Source organism: Chelonia mydas, chromosome 2 (assembly GCF_015237465.2).
Source record: "Chelonia mydas isolate rCheMyd1 chromosome 2, rCheMyd1.pri.v2, whole genome shotgun sequence".
NCBI lineage: Eukaryota > Metazoa > Chordata > Testudines > Cheloniidae > Chelonia > Chelonia mydas.
In genome coordinates, this window is record NC_057850.1 from 132,036,321 (window position 1) to 132,052,965 (window position 16,645).

The following is a 16,645-nucleotide window of genomic DNA, read 5'->3' on the forward strand; positions in this document are numbered from 1 at the left end:
ATGAACCTGAACCTCTGTATGATCCAGATTTGGATCCAATCTGCAAGGCCCTGGCAGCCCTGGAGACACACATTAGAGCAGATCTGACATTCTCTCCCGTAGAGGGCCTTGCTGTGCATTCACTAGATCACACATAGTTAAAAACACCTGAGATAATTGCTGGCCCTATCGTGTTGCATTTGGTTTGTTTAGGTAGATGCATTTCACCTCCCTTTGCATGTGCCAGCAAGTACACCATAGTGTGCAAAGCATTTGAACAGTGAAGTTACTCAGCGAGATCATTACACAGCTTGGCATACTGCCAAGCAGCCCTTCACACACCATAGGCTGACAGCAAAGAGGAGGTAAAAATAATACTCAGCCATCGAGAGGAAGGAGAAATAATGGGATCCTGTTTTCGAAGCACTTTCACAAGTACCCTATATAACAAATGCTTTGAAAATTAATTTAGAAGTGGGCTCCTCAGCTCCAAAAACAAAGGCTAGCTGAAGATGCAAAACCCAGCTCTGGATTTTAAGCACTCACAAAGTTCAAGAGCATTGGTTTAGCCCTCTATAGAGGTTAGGGCTATTCTGAAACGTTTGACATTCAAACATACGAATGTTATAACTAGTCAGTTTAATATAAACTAGTTATAAACTAGTCAGTTTAATATTATAACCCTCCATTTCACACCTGGGTAATTTAAACCAAAGAGGCTAAAGGTTTCGTGTTAAACAACACAATTACATCTTAGCTATTATGCTGACAATTAGTCAAACAGCTCCCTCTCACTTCGCTTTATTAAACCTCTTTCAGTTACCACAAACAGCCTTGTTTACTTACACTATACTGGAAAAACCATGGAACTGACTGTACACAGTGTTGCCAAATGCACAATTTCTCCTGTTTGTCTGGATGTTTCATGCAGCAACACAGCAAAGAAGACCATCTTAAAAATAGGAAGCTGTGACTGGAAGGCCACAAAAATTGGTAGGGGAACTCGGGCTCCTTTGGAAACCGCAGCGTTTGTCAGTTTTCAAAAATGAGTTCAAAGTAGCTCCCTCTTCTGCTCCTGTCTCTAAAGAGGTTGGGCACCTAGCTCCTTAAGGCTCCTTTGTGTCCTTTTAAGGGACTTTCCAGTCAACTGGGATTTGCATCTGGGATTCTCCAAGATTACAGTGGGAGTCACTACTGGAGCCAGGAACTCTAGCATTCTAATCTCTGCTCTCAGTTCACTGGGCCAGGAGACGTATGGTCTGAGCACAGGACTGCACATCCAATTCATTGCATGCTTTTCCTTTGGTCTTTGGACTAATCTTGCACCACTGAATTTAACTGGAATTTTCCTCTTGATTCAGTGGTGATAGGATCAGGCCAATTTGTTATGAAGGCTTCACCATGGAGTCTGATGAATGGCATTTAAAAAAAATTATTAAAGCAAAGTTGCAATAAAACATTAACCTACTACCTCGTACATTACTTATTCAGGATCAGGTTAATACTCAAAGAACCTGGCTCAAGATTCTGGCTTGCTGGCTGAGGAGCCCCCCTCTCCTGACTACACTAAACAGGGGGGACCAAATTTCTAAATACCTATCCTCTTTTTGGTGCTTCTCCTCTTGTGCACATACTTGGTATGAAAGCTTTTCCATTACAAGAACAATCCATATTTTACTCTCCCACCATTCCATCGGAGGAGGCAGGGGAGGGTCACATTTTTCCAATAATGTGTAATACAATGTCTAGCTGCTAACAATAAAAAAGAAATTAATTTTACTGGCTCCTTTACTGGAGCATTAAGTAAGCAGGGCCAGGGATCTCTAGGAAGCTGGCATTTTGTCATAAGAATCTCTTTCATTTCCTCGCAAGTGGTCATAGGGTCACAACCACCACACGTGCAAGTATGTTTCCCTTTCCCCACATCCCCTCACAGAGCGCCTCTTAGAAGCACAAATATGATTGCTCTTAACTGGAGTCAAATGCCATCTATACAATAATTTATAAAAATTGTCTTTAGGAGCTACACAACTTGAAGAAAGTATATCCCCTTTCTGATATAGGGCCCCATTAATCCAGATCAATTAATTTTTGTCCAAATCTGTCTCCCATCTTTTCATCTGGGTTTATTCCTATCAATGGATTTTTCAATCAAAATAGTATGCATCTTAAAAATTAAACATTTTGTTCCAGCTTGCTCCTGAGTTAACTCCTTAAATGTGATTAAGATCTATATAAAGCTGCCTCATATCCAGATTTCACAATAAAATGTTTGACTTGTAAATATTGAAAATACAGGATATTTATGTTATTTATATTATTATATATCTCTTGGTCTGATTTCAAACCAGCACTCAGGAACAGCTGTCCGAACTGAGCATTCTCAGCTCTTACCTGCAACAAAGAGTAACTCTGAAATTTCCTAGGGATAAATTCCTGATTATTAACGCAAGTAAATAAGGAAGAAGGCCACTGTGACAGAAATGTAGAAAATTTGTCCAAAGCTGCTAAGGTGGTCTGGTCACCTACATTTCTTTTTAACCCAACAATTACTAGGAATAGCTATATTTGGGCTCCAGTCTTATTTGGTTATACCCAGTGTTTGGATGGTCTATTGTTAATCCAATTGATGTAATATTTTAATTGTCACGTGGTGAGTGCTATTTTTATGTCAGAGTGGGAGCATGCCCTGCAGTAACAATCCATACAAAAATAAATACAGAGAAACTAGTGGTTAACTACATTTATATTTGTATCATGCTTTTTCTCCCAAAGCATTTCAGTTACACACACATTTGATCACTGAAGTGCAGACACTTATGGTGCACACCTCTAGAAACTAAGGCTCCCTACGTCACTTCCCATAAATTGTAGAGATTTAACTTGATCTCTAATGTCCATACAGAGTAGACAGGGCCTCCTCTTTTAAGGTCAACCCATAAGATTCCCCCTGGCTAAAATGCATGGCATTTGGTTTATCTACCTAAAGAATATGAAGGGCTGAGTTCACAATGAAGAGATTTGAATCAGTGGTATAAAAGAGCCTTTTGTGCAGCTCCAGTGACTTCAGTTGCATACAGGACTTTGGTAGCCAGAGTTGATGGCTTAGGGGTCTAAGCATCAAGTTCAAAATTCCCATAGGTGCTTGTTTACCGTGCTTGCACACACATGCACAATAGCAGATGTCCCATAAGAGCCAGTGAAGGGTGTGCTGAAAGGGAGAAAAATGGGAGCATGTGGGCCTGAGAGAGCTCGTCTGGCTTCAGTGTTGCCAACTCTTGTTATTTTATAGTGAGTTCCACAAACTTTTCTTTCTGGAGCAATGTCCGGTTGAGCGTAGGCTCACACAGGCAATTGCTTCTTCACCAATACAGATAACATTTGTACTGGATGGAAATCAAGTATAACTGATTATTGATGTAATCTTACAAGGAGCTTTCAAGCAAGTTGGTAAACTGTCACCTGTTTGTAATTTGATCTAGTCACCATCAAAACCATATGGAGGCATTTTTAAAAATGCCTGAGTGGTGAGGTTTCTAGGATATTTGCAAAGTTAATGTAAACCTACAACATAAGATTTTCTGACATTTTCATTTTATGGATGTTCCCATGATAGTGTGTGAGTTTTATGATTAAAATATTTAATAATAGAATGGCCACCTTATATAATCTTCAGAGAGAATGCCAAGATAAAATCAATTTAAAAAAAAAGTTATTACACATATTTATCTGTGTACTTGCCTGTAACTATGTCTAGGCATCAGAGAATTAAAAAAACTCTGACCTGTGTTGCTATTACATTATTACAATTCTTCACGTACTTATTTCAACTGAACTCCTAGAACTTGGTCTAAATTCTACTCTTAGTTGCACTAGTGTAAATTCATGTACATCAGTGATGCTACTCCAGTTTTATACTGATGTAACTAAAGAGAGAGAAGAGACCAAATTCTGCCGTCAGTCAATCTTTTCCCCATATCTTGGGCTGATTTAGTATCAGCCTCTTCCTGCTCCTTTGGCAATTTCACTTCTTTGGATACAAGAAAATCTTCATCTCTAACTCTGGGCACTTGGAACAGTCCACCTGTTTTTAAATTTAGTATGAAAGTGTCCTCTCATATTTACATAGACTCTAGTTTTCCTTTCCTTCTGCTTTCATTTTTAACTGTAATTCTATTTAAATATGCAAGGTATGGTACACAGTATGTAAGAAGATGCTATAAAAATACAGTTGCACTGTATTGTTCAGAAAGAATTTTAAAATCCAGTTTATTTTTCAGTACCTATGGCATTCAGGCCAAATCCTCAAGTCATTCCTCTAGTAAAAGATTCATCAGGTCTGATTCTGAACTCAGACTGATGTGACTTCATTGGCTTTAATTAGTTTATGTGAGTTAAAATCCCACTGAAATCAATGGTCCTAATTCTGCTCTGAATAAAGGTTGACGGCTTTCAGCTTCCACTGAAGTTAGGTGCAGGTGAAGTACTTAGGACCTCATGGGTCCAGGCCCAGGGCATGGCCTGTGTTTACTTTTGTGGATAACTCAGTTTGGACACTGGGGGGAAAAAAGACATTTTTGTTTCTAGATACTTCCATTTCCTGCGTTACACACACTAGTCCAGTGCTGAGTGTTAAGGACTTTAGCTTTGCAGATGAATGTTTAAATGAAATACAAAGCAACCCTGACTGACACATTTTATATTTCTAGTTCTATTTTTGTAGGGGATTTTAGCCACATTTTTCATCCTGGTGGACTTTGTGGAGAGAGACAGAGTGTGTGAGGTAATATCTTTTATAGGACCAACTTCTGTTGGTGAGAGAGACAAGCATTCCAGCTTGCACAGAGCTCTTCAGGTCTGTGAAAGTTACTCAGAGTATCACAGCTAAAGACAAGGTTTGAACAGATTGTTTAGCATAAGTAGTTAAGACATATTTCAAGGGACCAATCAAGGTGAAGTGGCCCATTAACACCCTTCCAGTCATAAAGAGGAAAGGGGGGGGGGACGGAGAGCAGCTGGGGGGTTGTTAGTGGGTTATAGATTGCTGTAACAAGCCATAAATCCAGTTTCTCCATTCAGTCCATGATTTTTAGCATCTAGCCAAGTTATGAATTTAAGCTCCCATGGACACAGCTACTACCTCTCGTGGGGGTGGATTAACTACACTGACGGAAGAAGCTCTCCCCCGGGCATAGTGGCATCTTCAGTGAAGCGCTGCAGCAGCACAGCTGCACCGGTGCGATGTTTTAAGTGTAGACCTGCCCTCAGACACTTCTAACCACCGTAAGCAAAGTTCCTCTGGCTAGTCGCTAGTGTTACGTGGATTAAAAATATACATGAACCTTAGTGAAATCTAGCTCCAAATCCAAATTACACAGCAGGCTTTCATCTATATAATGGACCGCACCCAAACTTTGGGATCCAGAAACCCCAAACGTTGGAACAGCTTTTATCTGGATTTGGATTTTGCAGCTCAGATCTTGAGCCTGCAGATTGCGTGGGGGAGCATTCACCAGCCCTAGACAACTCCTGTGCTGGGGAAATTTTCCCCTGGATTGTTGCTGCTCCTGTGTGTCACTGGAGTAGTGGCTGAGGATGGGGTGGGGAACAGATTCTTTGTTACTATTTCTTAGTTAGTTTTAATATTTTCCTCTTTATAATTAAAAGTTTTCTCTGCTCCAGCAGTTTATGAGACTGCAGTTCAGTATCTGCAAAGGATGTGTGGCTTCCAGCAAGGCCATTGCCAATAGGCTGTGTGGGTCTGATTCTTTGTTGTCCTGAACCTCTTGCAAACTGAGCCCAATGCACTACTATTCTGATCCACTAGCAGCAATGTAAATAACTGCACAATGCGCAGGGCAGCAGGGAGTCAAGTCCTGTGCTCGTCCACAGGTCAAAAGAATGCCATCCAAGACACCCTGCTACCCTGGAGACAGATTTCATCTGGGAGAAGGGCAGTAACATTCAAATCACCAGTTATAACTCAGAACCCCAGAGTGAAAGAAAATCAGAGAGGTTAACGGGCCTGATTTTCCATGGCCACACACTTGGTGGAGTCATTTATACCTGTGGAAAGTGAGTGAACTGCCATTCTGAGGAGGTAGCACTTTACACCATTTGCTCAGCTCCCTCTGCAGTCATTTATGTCTGTGCAATGGGTAAGCAGAACCAATTAACTTAATTCAGCACTGAACTACACCCAGTGCAGCTGTGGGATCATGCAGAGGGTCTAACTCAGTGCCGAATTTCATCCCAGTGCCTCCACTGAGGCCCATCCTCCAACTCAAGCTCTGATCCATCTATATAATCATTATATAAGGGGAGCAAAATTCCCTATGGTTGACCTCTAATGAGAGCCTCCTGCCTTCAGACAGCACATCTGGGGACCATCAGCAAAATCACCTCTGCTGCTCTAAACCATTGCAACACGACATAGACGCTAAGAAGCTTCCTAATGTACATTAGTCAAGTCCCAAACAAAATTAGGCAGTGCCTAGATGTCAAAATGTATCCCTAGCTGAGGGTCTTGGCCCTTCCAAACTTCACTGTCCTTAACTCAGGGCTATATAGCTTTTGTGCTCCCAGAAAGCCCAGTTGCTGTGTTACTCACCCTTAAAGAGGGTGTAGTGTGCACTCCCCACTCTAGAGGGCCAGCTGTGCTGGCTGGTTCAGAGGGATGGTTGCAGAAACAACTCCTGCAGCCAAAGACTGCCACTACACCCTGTGCATTGACACAATGTGATGAGGAGTATTAACACCTAGATAGGTAAGACAGAAGGGGAAGGAGGAGGGGCTTGTCTTCTCGGTGCAGCTATAGGGGCCAGATTATGCCCTTCACCTCTGTGCCTTATCTCCCCCTTTTCACTTCTTCACAGGATTGTCCTGTGTCTCTCAACCCAGCCTATATTATTTAAATACTTTCACTTACCTGACACATCCAGGTGCTCCAGGTTTGGACACAGTGACACTACATCAAAGACTGCTTCATTGGAGATGTTGTAACAGCCCGACACCTCTAGCCTCCTCAGCTCTGGACAGCACTGGGCAATGGTGTAGAGTCCTCTGTCTGTGAGCCGCCTGCAGCCACTAACAATTACCGTCTCCAACATGAGACATACATTTGGCGTGTCCTGACAAAGCCTCCGGGTCAGCACTTTAAGAGCTCTGTCTACATTGATTGTCTCGCCTGTCAGGCGAATAGTCCTCCAAAGCCGTGGGTCCCAGGCAAGGTTATACCAGCGGCGACACACTCGTGCACAACGGCACAACTGGTTGGTAGGCAGGAAAGAGAAAATTTGGATCATGGAGTGGTCTGGGAGACGGTCTATGTTGGCCTGTTCTTTCTGCTGTCTGGACGCCAGCCGGATGAGGGGATGAGTAAGGCGGGTTGGAGGAGGTGAATGGACCATAGCAACTGTCTCCCCGGTGACTGAGGATGAAGAAGTGGAAGATCCTCGGCCATTCTGGAAGCCATGAGAATTCTGCGGACATATTAGTGCTGGACTGGGTGTGCTGAGTGTCCGCATGCTCAGGTCGGAATCTGAAAGATAACAAAGCACAGAACAGTGTTCATTTATAGCATTCAATTGCAATTACAGTGTTTCTTTTGAAAAATAAATTGACCCTGATTTTTAGGCAGGCTTGTCCCATCTACCAATATTGCAGACAAGAAATTGTGAGCATGATTAATGGCTTTCTGAGACACATTGTGATTTGCAGGTACAGACAGGGTCAGTAGTTAGACATCTAAATGCAATACATCAGCAACACTGGATGCCATTTAAATGTAGCCCATGGTGTATGATCCTTCCTGTCCCACACAACAATAAAACTCACATTCTGGTGTTCTGAACTGTAAAAAATAATTGAACACACACACACTTGCCAATCTTTCACTGCTGGCTGGAGCTGTGTGGCACTTGGTAGTTTCAATTCACAGGGATTCATTTCCTTCAGTGTTGGTTCCTGTAGTTTCACATCTCCTGAGCATTGCTTTACGTTTCCATTTGGTTCAAAACTTGAAAATCAGAGCTGGCAAGTTTCACTGTACTGGGGGCCAGAAACCAGGAATTTTGACTGCAAGTTCTTTTCTTCCTTTATGTTGTTTCATGGAAGGAGAGCACCGTGTCCCAAGTGAAGTGCATTGGGTGACAGCACTGGCCCACCTGCACGCTCTGATAGGGTTGTAGGTGCCCTGCAGGCAAGTAAATGGTACTTGAGAGCATTGATTACATAACTGTTTCACTGCTCTGAGCTCTAAGGATTTCAGTATGTGTCAGACTCTGCTCGCCTGCCTGTTATCAACACATCCTGAAGAGAGTCTTCAGTTCTTCAAAGGTTTGTTTAAAAAATGTGACTTTCTCCCCTCCAGAACTTGCGGCTAGAATTTTCAAGCTTGCACGTGTAAAATTTGGTGCTTAATTTCATGTTTAGGCATCTACATGAAACAGTCAGAAATGCTGATCATCCTGCTGAAGTCAATGGGAGTTTTGACTGCTCAACACCTTTGAAAATCCAGTCACTTAATTAAGTGCCAAAGTATGAATGGGGAGGGGCTAACTTTAGGCCTCTGAGTTTGAAAATTTTCTCCTTTCGTTTTATGGGTGCCCTTTCTGCTTGCTATGCCCTCTTAAATCATTTCCAATAATGGAAGTTCCAGATGTGTCTCCTGAATAGAGTATACCCCCTACACCTAAACTTGATATTCTTCATCTTCAGATCTGCTCCCCACTGCTGGTGCGGAAGCCTTCACATACACACCTACATCCCCAAGAGTAGTTCAGAATGAGATCACAGGATTGTGTTCTCGCTCAGACATGAGAGCCAGGAGAGCTATTATTATGCTATTGAACCCATAACGAAATTTTCTACTAGACTGGAATTCTTCCGGCAGCTTAGTGGCACATTTTACAGCAGTATGTCAGGCCCACTGTTCATTGCATACCAATGAGGGGGAAGAAAAAGCAGGTGAGTCCCAGAGCTTTTTGCCAGTAAAAACTTCGAGAGCCTTGATGAAGGGAGCTGTAGCTCACGAAAGTTTATGCTCAAATAAATTTGTTAGTCTCTAAGGTGCCACAAGTACTCCTTTTCTTTTCACGCGAGTGTAATCTCTAATGAAGCACTTCACTGGAATCACATACCCTCCATTCTTTACAGTATTCTAGGGAGGGACTTAAAGAATTATCTAAACCCACAGCAACTTTCTGAAACATCTACTCTCCAATATTTACTAAGTGCTGGCCTACAGTTTGAGTCACTCTGAGATAGGATTTAATGACAGTGTGACATCCGTAAATACAATTCCAAAAGGGCAACTTAATGCACACATGGCAATTTTCAACAGTTTCTCTCCAACTAGATAATTGGCTGCTTTATACAGGCACTTTTTTCAATGCACTGTTCTTTACAGCCCTGGAATACATATTTACATTTTGGTGACCTTAGAAAGTCAAAATTTACAAAGCAGCCCTGCACTTTCCCCCTTTGATTACCAATGCTTTTGAGCAAGATGCTTTTTATTATAGCCTTGTTCAGAGTCTAAGGATTGTTTGCTGCCATAAGAAAAATGAAGTTTCTTAATGGTCATAAAAAATCTCAGAGGAAGGCTGGGCCAGCAGCAGAGCTATAAAAGCTGACATGAAGTGGGGGGAGAAGCGGGTGTGCACTTTGGGGGAATTTTCTTTGTCATTAGGGAGCTCTGTTTTATTTCAAAAGTTTTTGGTTTTTATTTCCTTCCTAATTAATTTATAAGTTGTAGGGAAAATATGTAAATAGAGATTAACCAAATCAAAATCTAGTGTCTGAACACCCACGCGTTAGTGAGGATGTCTAATCCCTGAATTTTAGTCAGTTAGACACAGAGGATCCATTCAGGATCGAACCAAAGCATGACATCCCCAAATATGTGATCATTGAAATCTAGCTTCTCTCTCTACATTTACAATGTGGCCCTATTCTGATAAGACGACTTAGCCAAGATGGTCAGGGACACAACATCACACTCCATGGGTGTCCCTAACCCTTCAACTGCCAGAAGCTGGGACTGAATGACAAGGGATGGATTGCTTGAAATTGCCCTGTTCTGTTCACTCCTTCTGAAGCACCTGACAGTGGCCACTGTCTAGAAGACTAGTGGCTGGCTAGATGGACCATTTGGTCTGCCCCAGTATGAACACCACCAACAGCCTTGAATTGTTTCTTTCTATGTCCCACAGAAATCTAGTCTCCAAGGAATTGTCATGTTCCCTTCGGCTCCTCTTGCGGCTCTGCAAATACTGCAGGATCAGGTGCTCCGTGCTTGCAATGCTCATAGCAATAGTGCGGGGCTGTGCAGGCTCCGGGCTTCTGTCAGAGATGGTGGGCAGCGAGGAGGGACATGCGAGTTTACAGGGATTTTGAAAAGAGGTGTGAAATATTATGGGATGCAGATGAAGTTATGGGATGGAGAACACTGAATTAGGGCAGGTTGACCTCCATGTTCCCAATCCCCCCTGTGCGACTCATTTTGGTCCCATGAGGCATTGCAAAAACTTCCCAAAACACACTGTGCTGGATGATGACGAGTTGCACAATGGGATACATACCCACAGTGCATTACCCTCTGCACTCTGATACAAGCACTCCTGGTGAGGACACACACCTCTGACAGAAGAAGAATAGTGTTCACACGCACAAGCGATGTAATAACTCCGGCGGCTGCATGCTGACGTAACTTAGACCGACATAATGTTGTAGTGTAGACATGACTTAAGTTTCAGAGTTTCAACTGCCAGACAAATAAGGATGCTCATTGTTACTTTGAGCTAACTCAGTGTTACTTTAGGTGCAGTTACTGCATGACATCTTTAGTTCTCTTTATGGGGAGTTTCATCCTAGGTGCTTATATGTATAATGGGCAAGCCAATAGCTACTTTTTCCATAACAATAACAATACAACCTCTATTTTAAGGGCTTGTCTACATGGGAAAGTTTTACCATTTATACCAGTATAATTAAAATAGATATGCGCTACCTCTGATTGAATTCCAGAATAAGAGTTGCTTTCTTTTGCTTTAGTTTAAACCCCTTTCCAAGTGACATAAACTAAATTGAAAAAAGCACTCTTATACTGGAATAAAAGTGTCCACATGAGGAGTCATCCTGCTATAACTCTCTGGGTTAAAATTCACACCTTAGGGCTCATCTAAGATAAATTGGTATAAGGCAAGATTTTTTCATTCATAAACTGCTCTAAATATATTAATTGTTGTTTGCACTTTCTTTCACCAACAGCAGTTGGTCCAACAAAAGATCTTATTTCACTCACCTTGTCTCTCTAAATATATTAAGAGCTGATCCAGCTGTGCATTCCTTGCACAACCAGAATCAGATAGTTAATGTCAAATGGCACCGAAAGTGAAGTAATTGCTATAGTTTTTATTAAGCAAATACATTTTTCCTTCTGAGAATGCATTTGTGAAAAGCTGGAACTAATTCTCCCCCCCCCCCTTTGTCCCTTGCCACTTGGCAAGCTTGATTTTTATTCCCATATTTTGAACAGAGCTAAAAATACCATGGCTGTTGTTAGTTAAAACACAACAGTAATCTACATAAAAATCTACACAAAAAAACATCTTCAGCAGCTCTAGGAGTGAGTTTGTTAGTTTGTCATTGCTTCAAAGCCACTTAGATAAGATTTGTGTGGCATCTAGCTACCTAGGGCCAATGCTGCATTCCTTGCATACATAAAGTTCTCACTAACATCAGTAGGAGTTTGGGGTTTGCAGAGAAAGCTGGATCAGGTCCTTAGTGGCTACCACTGTGTTTCTGATTCTTGTACTTTTGGGAGACGAAGTAGTGGATTAAAAAACAAATCTAAGGATTTGGAATAAGGATTCACCTTTTAAGATTGTAACAGACGAGCAACTTCTGGACATAAAATTATGGGAGGGATGCATTTTCAAAGTATCTCCAGTTTGTTCATGTGGATCATACCCAAAACTTTAAGTGAACCTGCAGGCTCATGCAAATTAAACTAAGCCGGATGCAGTCCAGAAGGAAGAGAATGTTTGTGTCTTAGCAATATTGAACGATGGAAAGATGTGATCACATGGTTGTGCAACTGAGATGAATTTTATCCCAGTTGGCTGCAAACAGTATTCTGCAGCAAACATTCAGCTTCCCCAAGAACGGATCCTCCAGCATATTTTCCACTTTTCCTCATCAGAAAATCATACTGTGTGAAATGTAGTGTTTTCTTCCAGGATCAAATCCTGCCTGCTTTAAAATACAACACACTCAGTGAAGTTATGGGGACTGTTGAATAATGTGGCCCTCAAAACTTTAATACTGAGAGAGGAGATTAGTGGAAAGGAGTAAGCTAAACAGTGGAAGATGGAAAGGCTGAAGGAGGCTTAAAGCTAAGGGTCAAGCCACAGTTAAAATTGTTGTGCTCCACCCTAAACACTGTGATATTTAGATGCAAAGAATTATTTTAGTTGACTTTGGCTTAGTCTAAATGCCTTCCTTGAAATAGGCCTAGGGTTTAGTAAACATAGGATTAACCTCTAATTCTGGAAAAAAAGAGCCCTCCAGATTCGGGTATGGTAATGCAGATGCCCAGAGCAAGGATCTCTAAATAAAGGTAGAGGAAGGTATGAAAGTGAGTTCCATGTGAGACAAACAGCCCAACTTCTTGTGGTCTGACTGGAGGAAGACTATTTTGGCTTATTTGGTCCAGCTGCTTCCTGTAGCCCACAGGTGACCTGGGTGGTTTCGCAGCGACGGTGACATGCAGAACAGAAATGTTGACCTGTGTAATGTCTGTATTTTAATGCGGTAATTGAGTGGATTGGTTTAATCTCCAGACACCATCTTTCCTACTATTCACAAAAATGTATGTGCCAGGCCTGTAAGGCAGACGATAAAGGGGAATGAGGAACAATACAGGAGAAATAATACCTACAATGGAAAAAATATATACATCCTTATTCTGCGAAGCAGCTCTTCAGGTTTTTATACTATGCTCATCACCGGGGTAGCTGAGCACCTGAACCACAACTATAAGAGACTACATTTGAGGCTACTGACCAAGTAAGGTGTTTCCAAGCTTCTAACTAAAAGGTATTCACCTCCTGCCTGACACTACTAGAGACACCTGCAATTTGTGAGGCGTAGCTGTAACTGAAAGCTAAATCGGGGCACATGCTCTATATCAGATCAGATCTATTTATATTGCAGTTTCCTGAGTTTATTTTCCTTTTCAGTTCTGAAAGTGATCCATCACACCTGCTAGCAGGCTGCAAAGTATTCTCCTTTTAGCTAGCAAACACCATATTTTTCTGGTTGTTGTTTCTTCCCCCTTCCTTCTGAAATGTGGCCAAATTGCAAAAGCCTTTCAGAATAGAGATTTTTTCTGGTAGCAGAGCAGGTCTCTAGAGACTTTGTACAAGCTATGAGACACCATAATTTTTCCAAATTTTAACTCTTTGTCTCCAGCCTCAAAACCATGCAATACCACCCCTACCCCTTCTAGCCAAAGAATTATATAGGACTGTTTTAAGAGTCTTTAAAGCCACCCTGAATGAGATGAAGGAGTCATGGCTAATGTTAAAAGTTCCTTCTTCACGAGAGAAGCATGCTACCTCCTAAATTTCCAACACAGGGATTAAGAGACCATAATAAAATTTGACTCTCCAGTATGGCAGGTCAGGGTATCACTCGAGTCTGACTGGTACACAAGAGCCAAGAGCAAATTGCAGCTTAAGCATTATAATTCAGAGATGTAGGACCCCGAAACTCTAGAAAAGACCCTCCATCTTCAAACCCTCAGCCAGGCCACAGGGTCTGGTTTGCTAGGCTGAGGGTTTGAAGATGGAGCTCCTTTTCTAGAGTTCTGCTTCTCTCTCAAAAACTGCTCAAAGTGCTGAGAACCTCCTGTGAGGCACCCTCCGGCCATGTCTGCCTTTGGGAGTAGCACCAGTTCAGCACTGGTGGCCAGCAATTGATGTAGCTCATCAAGTGCTAAGTGTAGACAAGGACAAGCTGTGGCTTGGACCAACTGAGCGTGAGCAGAGGAAAGTCTCTGCTAGTTCAGTTGATCCATGTGTGTTGTCATATATATTTAGCAGTCAGCACTGGTGCAGTGTCATTGATTGCTGACCACAGAATACTGAATTGGGGTTATTGCTCCACCTAGAGCAGAACTTTGGGGGTACTCAGTGGAAATTGAGGGTGCTCGGCACCTTTCATGATATATTCTGAACCTTGTGGAATCCTGCCCTTAGTCCTCAACTCACCCTCTTCATTATGTGTATTTGGCAATTACAACATACAAAGAAGCCCACAAGCATTTGCATATCAGTGATCCTCCCTTTTAACATAAGGGCTAAAGTATCTCTTGTTAAAGCCCCGCAGGTTGAAGGCATGTGTTGTCCTGACCAATGAACTCAACTACTAGAAATCTGCTTGGGTAGACAAGTTACCTTTTTTTTGCTAAGAGACAGAAATCTCCAATATATCCGAGCTCATTCAGATGTATTTGTCTCTTAATTTCATTTTTTATATACAAACTGCACAATGGTGGGTTTAAAAATGAAAAGAAAGTGAAGGAACCTTAATGCTTTGAAAAAGGGCTGTATTGACAACCATGGAGATAGACGTGTTCATTCGTCAACCCACCCCCCCAAAAAAGGTGTAGGTGCAAGCAGTTTGAACGCCAGTTTCCTAACATGCCGCATTAGATTAACAGTATCTTGTATTTGTGTGGATTTCCGCAGCTCCCCAACCTTCTAGAAGCCATGACATGTAATTTCAAGTTTATTTACTTTATGTTACATCAAGTATTAAATGAGTGCAATTAAAAATAACTCATTGGGATGTTAATTTATCAAAACTGTATACAGATTTTTCTTCTATTCTTGTCTTAACTGATTTTTGCTATTGCGATGTCATTCAGTAAAAATTAATATTAGAAACAAAGGAACGTTTCCACAAACGGGGTGCATATCACTTAAAAAAACTGAAAAAACATTGTTATCTAAATATCCATATCTCAGCCTATTATTTTTCATGTCAATTTTAATCCACACTGGAGCTACAACTGTATCAAACCCCACCACAGAGGTTTGCTGGAATATGTAGATGTTACATATGTCCTGAGGTTTAGTATTACCAACCCATGGAGTCATCTTAACAAGTAGGTGTAAACTGCTGGCATGCGGCATCAGCCTTTGAAATAAAGACAAGTTTGGGGATCCTGATAAAATAAAAAGCAGAGGTTTCTTTTTCTTATTGAGCCAGAGACAGAGGAAAAGATCCTCCATTCAGAATAACTTTACTCACCAATATCTCTAGCCCGCCAGAAATTAAAAGCAAAGTAATTACCCTCTTCGAACAGCATGCATATGACAGCATTTGGAACTACCGCACTATAGTTCTGAGCCTGATTGTAAAAGGTGCTAAGCACCTCCAGGGATGACTTTCATTCCGTTCCCATTGACCGCAGTGGGAAATGAAGACTCTTAGTGCTGCTTTACAAGATTAGTCTTCACTGCAAAGTTAACTCAAGTTAAAACTTGAGTGTTGCACCGAACTTGCATCCTGTTCACAGACAGAACTCCTTAACTTCAGTGTGATGGTGCTGGTAATCAAGTTAGCTGACCCATCTGGGGGAACAGGTTAAAACTCAAGTGAGCACAACCGAGCTGTTAACAAAACAACTCTGCAGCGTGGATGCAGGCTAGTGCACTTGAGTGCTGCTACTCCTCAAATGGCTTCACATTATTCCTACCATGGGGCCAAACAAGTTCTCCCACAATTCATAGTATACATTCATAACGCATCTCAGGTTACTACAGTGCAAAGAATTATGGGATTTGCCCTTATACATCTTAGTGCCACACATGAGTGAGTGCAGCTCCAGTGAGGACACAGCAACTCAAGTATTATTTCACAGTGTAGACAATTCCAGCTAACTCTGCAGTGAAGGCCTACCCTCAGCAGCTGTTCAGGACTGTACATTTGAAAATGTAGGAGACTCAAAAATTAAAGCTTGTGAAAGGTGCCAAGATGACAGCCTTCATGATGACTTAACAGAACGGGCCCAACACCATCCACAGCAGTACAAGTTTCCCCACACAACCCTGGCAAAATGTTTTAGCTCTGTTCTGGACGGGATACTTCCTGGGGTAAAAGGGTGGTTCAAGTCTCTGGTCTTTTGGCTACTGTTTGGGCCTTGGATGCTCTGCTGTGAATGGCAATTGTGGCATTTTATTTTATTTGTAGCAACCAGTCTACTAGAAATTTCAGCCTAATCACTATTTTATAGAGCTCTCACTGCCATAGTATTTGAGCATTTAACGATCATCAAAACTTTTCATGGAGGCCACTGAACAGTCTTCAGATAGTACTGGCTTTTAGTCAGTGTTCACTTGCTTTGGATTTAAACCAGTGACCCCAAGATGAAAGGCTCTGTAGCCATTAATAATCCAATAAGCCATCCAATCTCTTCTCTTGGGAACCTTGCAGAAAAGAATGCTTTCAGAGTAGCAGCCGTGTTAGTCTGTATCCGCAAATAGAAAAGGAGGACTTGTGGCACCTTAGAGACTAACCAATTTATTTGAGCATAAGCTTTTGTGAGCCACAGCTCACTTCATCGGATGCCTGGGTGCCACAAGTACTCCTTTTC

At 41.8% G+C, this 16,645-nt stretch overlaps 1 protein-coding gene across 4 annotated transcripts in view; it reads right to left on the reverse strand.

Annotated features, from left to right (window-relative positions):
• FBXL7 (F-box and leucine rich repeat protein 7) overlaps window positions 1-16,645 on the reverse strand; it is a 311,069-nt gene that overhangs the window by 7,113 nt on the left and 287,311 nt on the right. For all 4 annotated transcript variants that reach the window (XM_043540241.1, XM_007065027.4, XM_043540242.1 and 1 more), the window contains one exon: window positions 6,908-7,519. In XM_043540241.1, coding sequence (XP_043396176.1) covers window positions 6,908-7,519 — 612 coding nt within the window. The remainder of the gene's footprint in view (window positions 1-6,907; window positions 7,520-16,645) is intronic.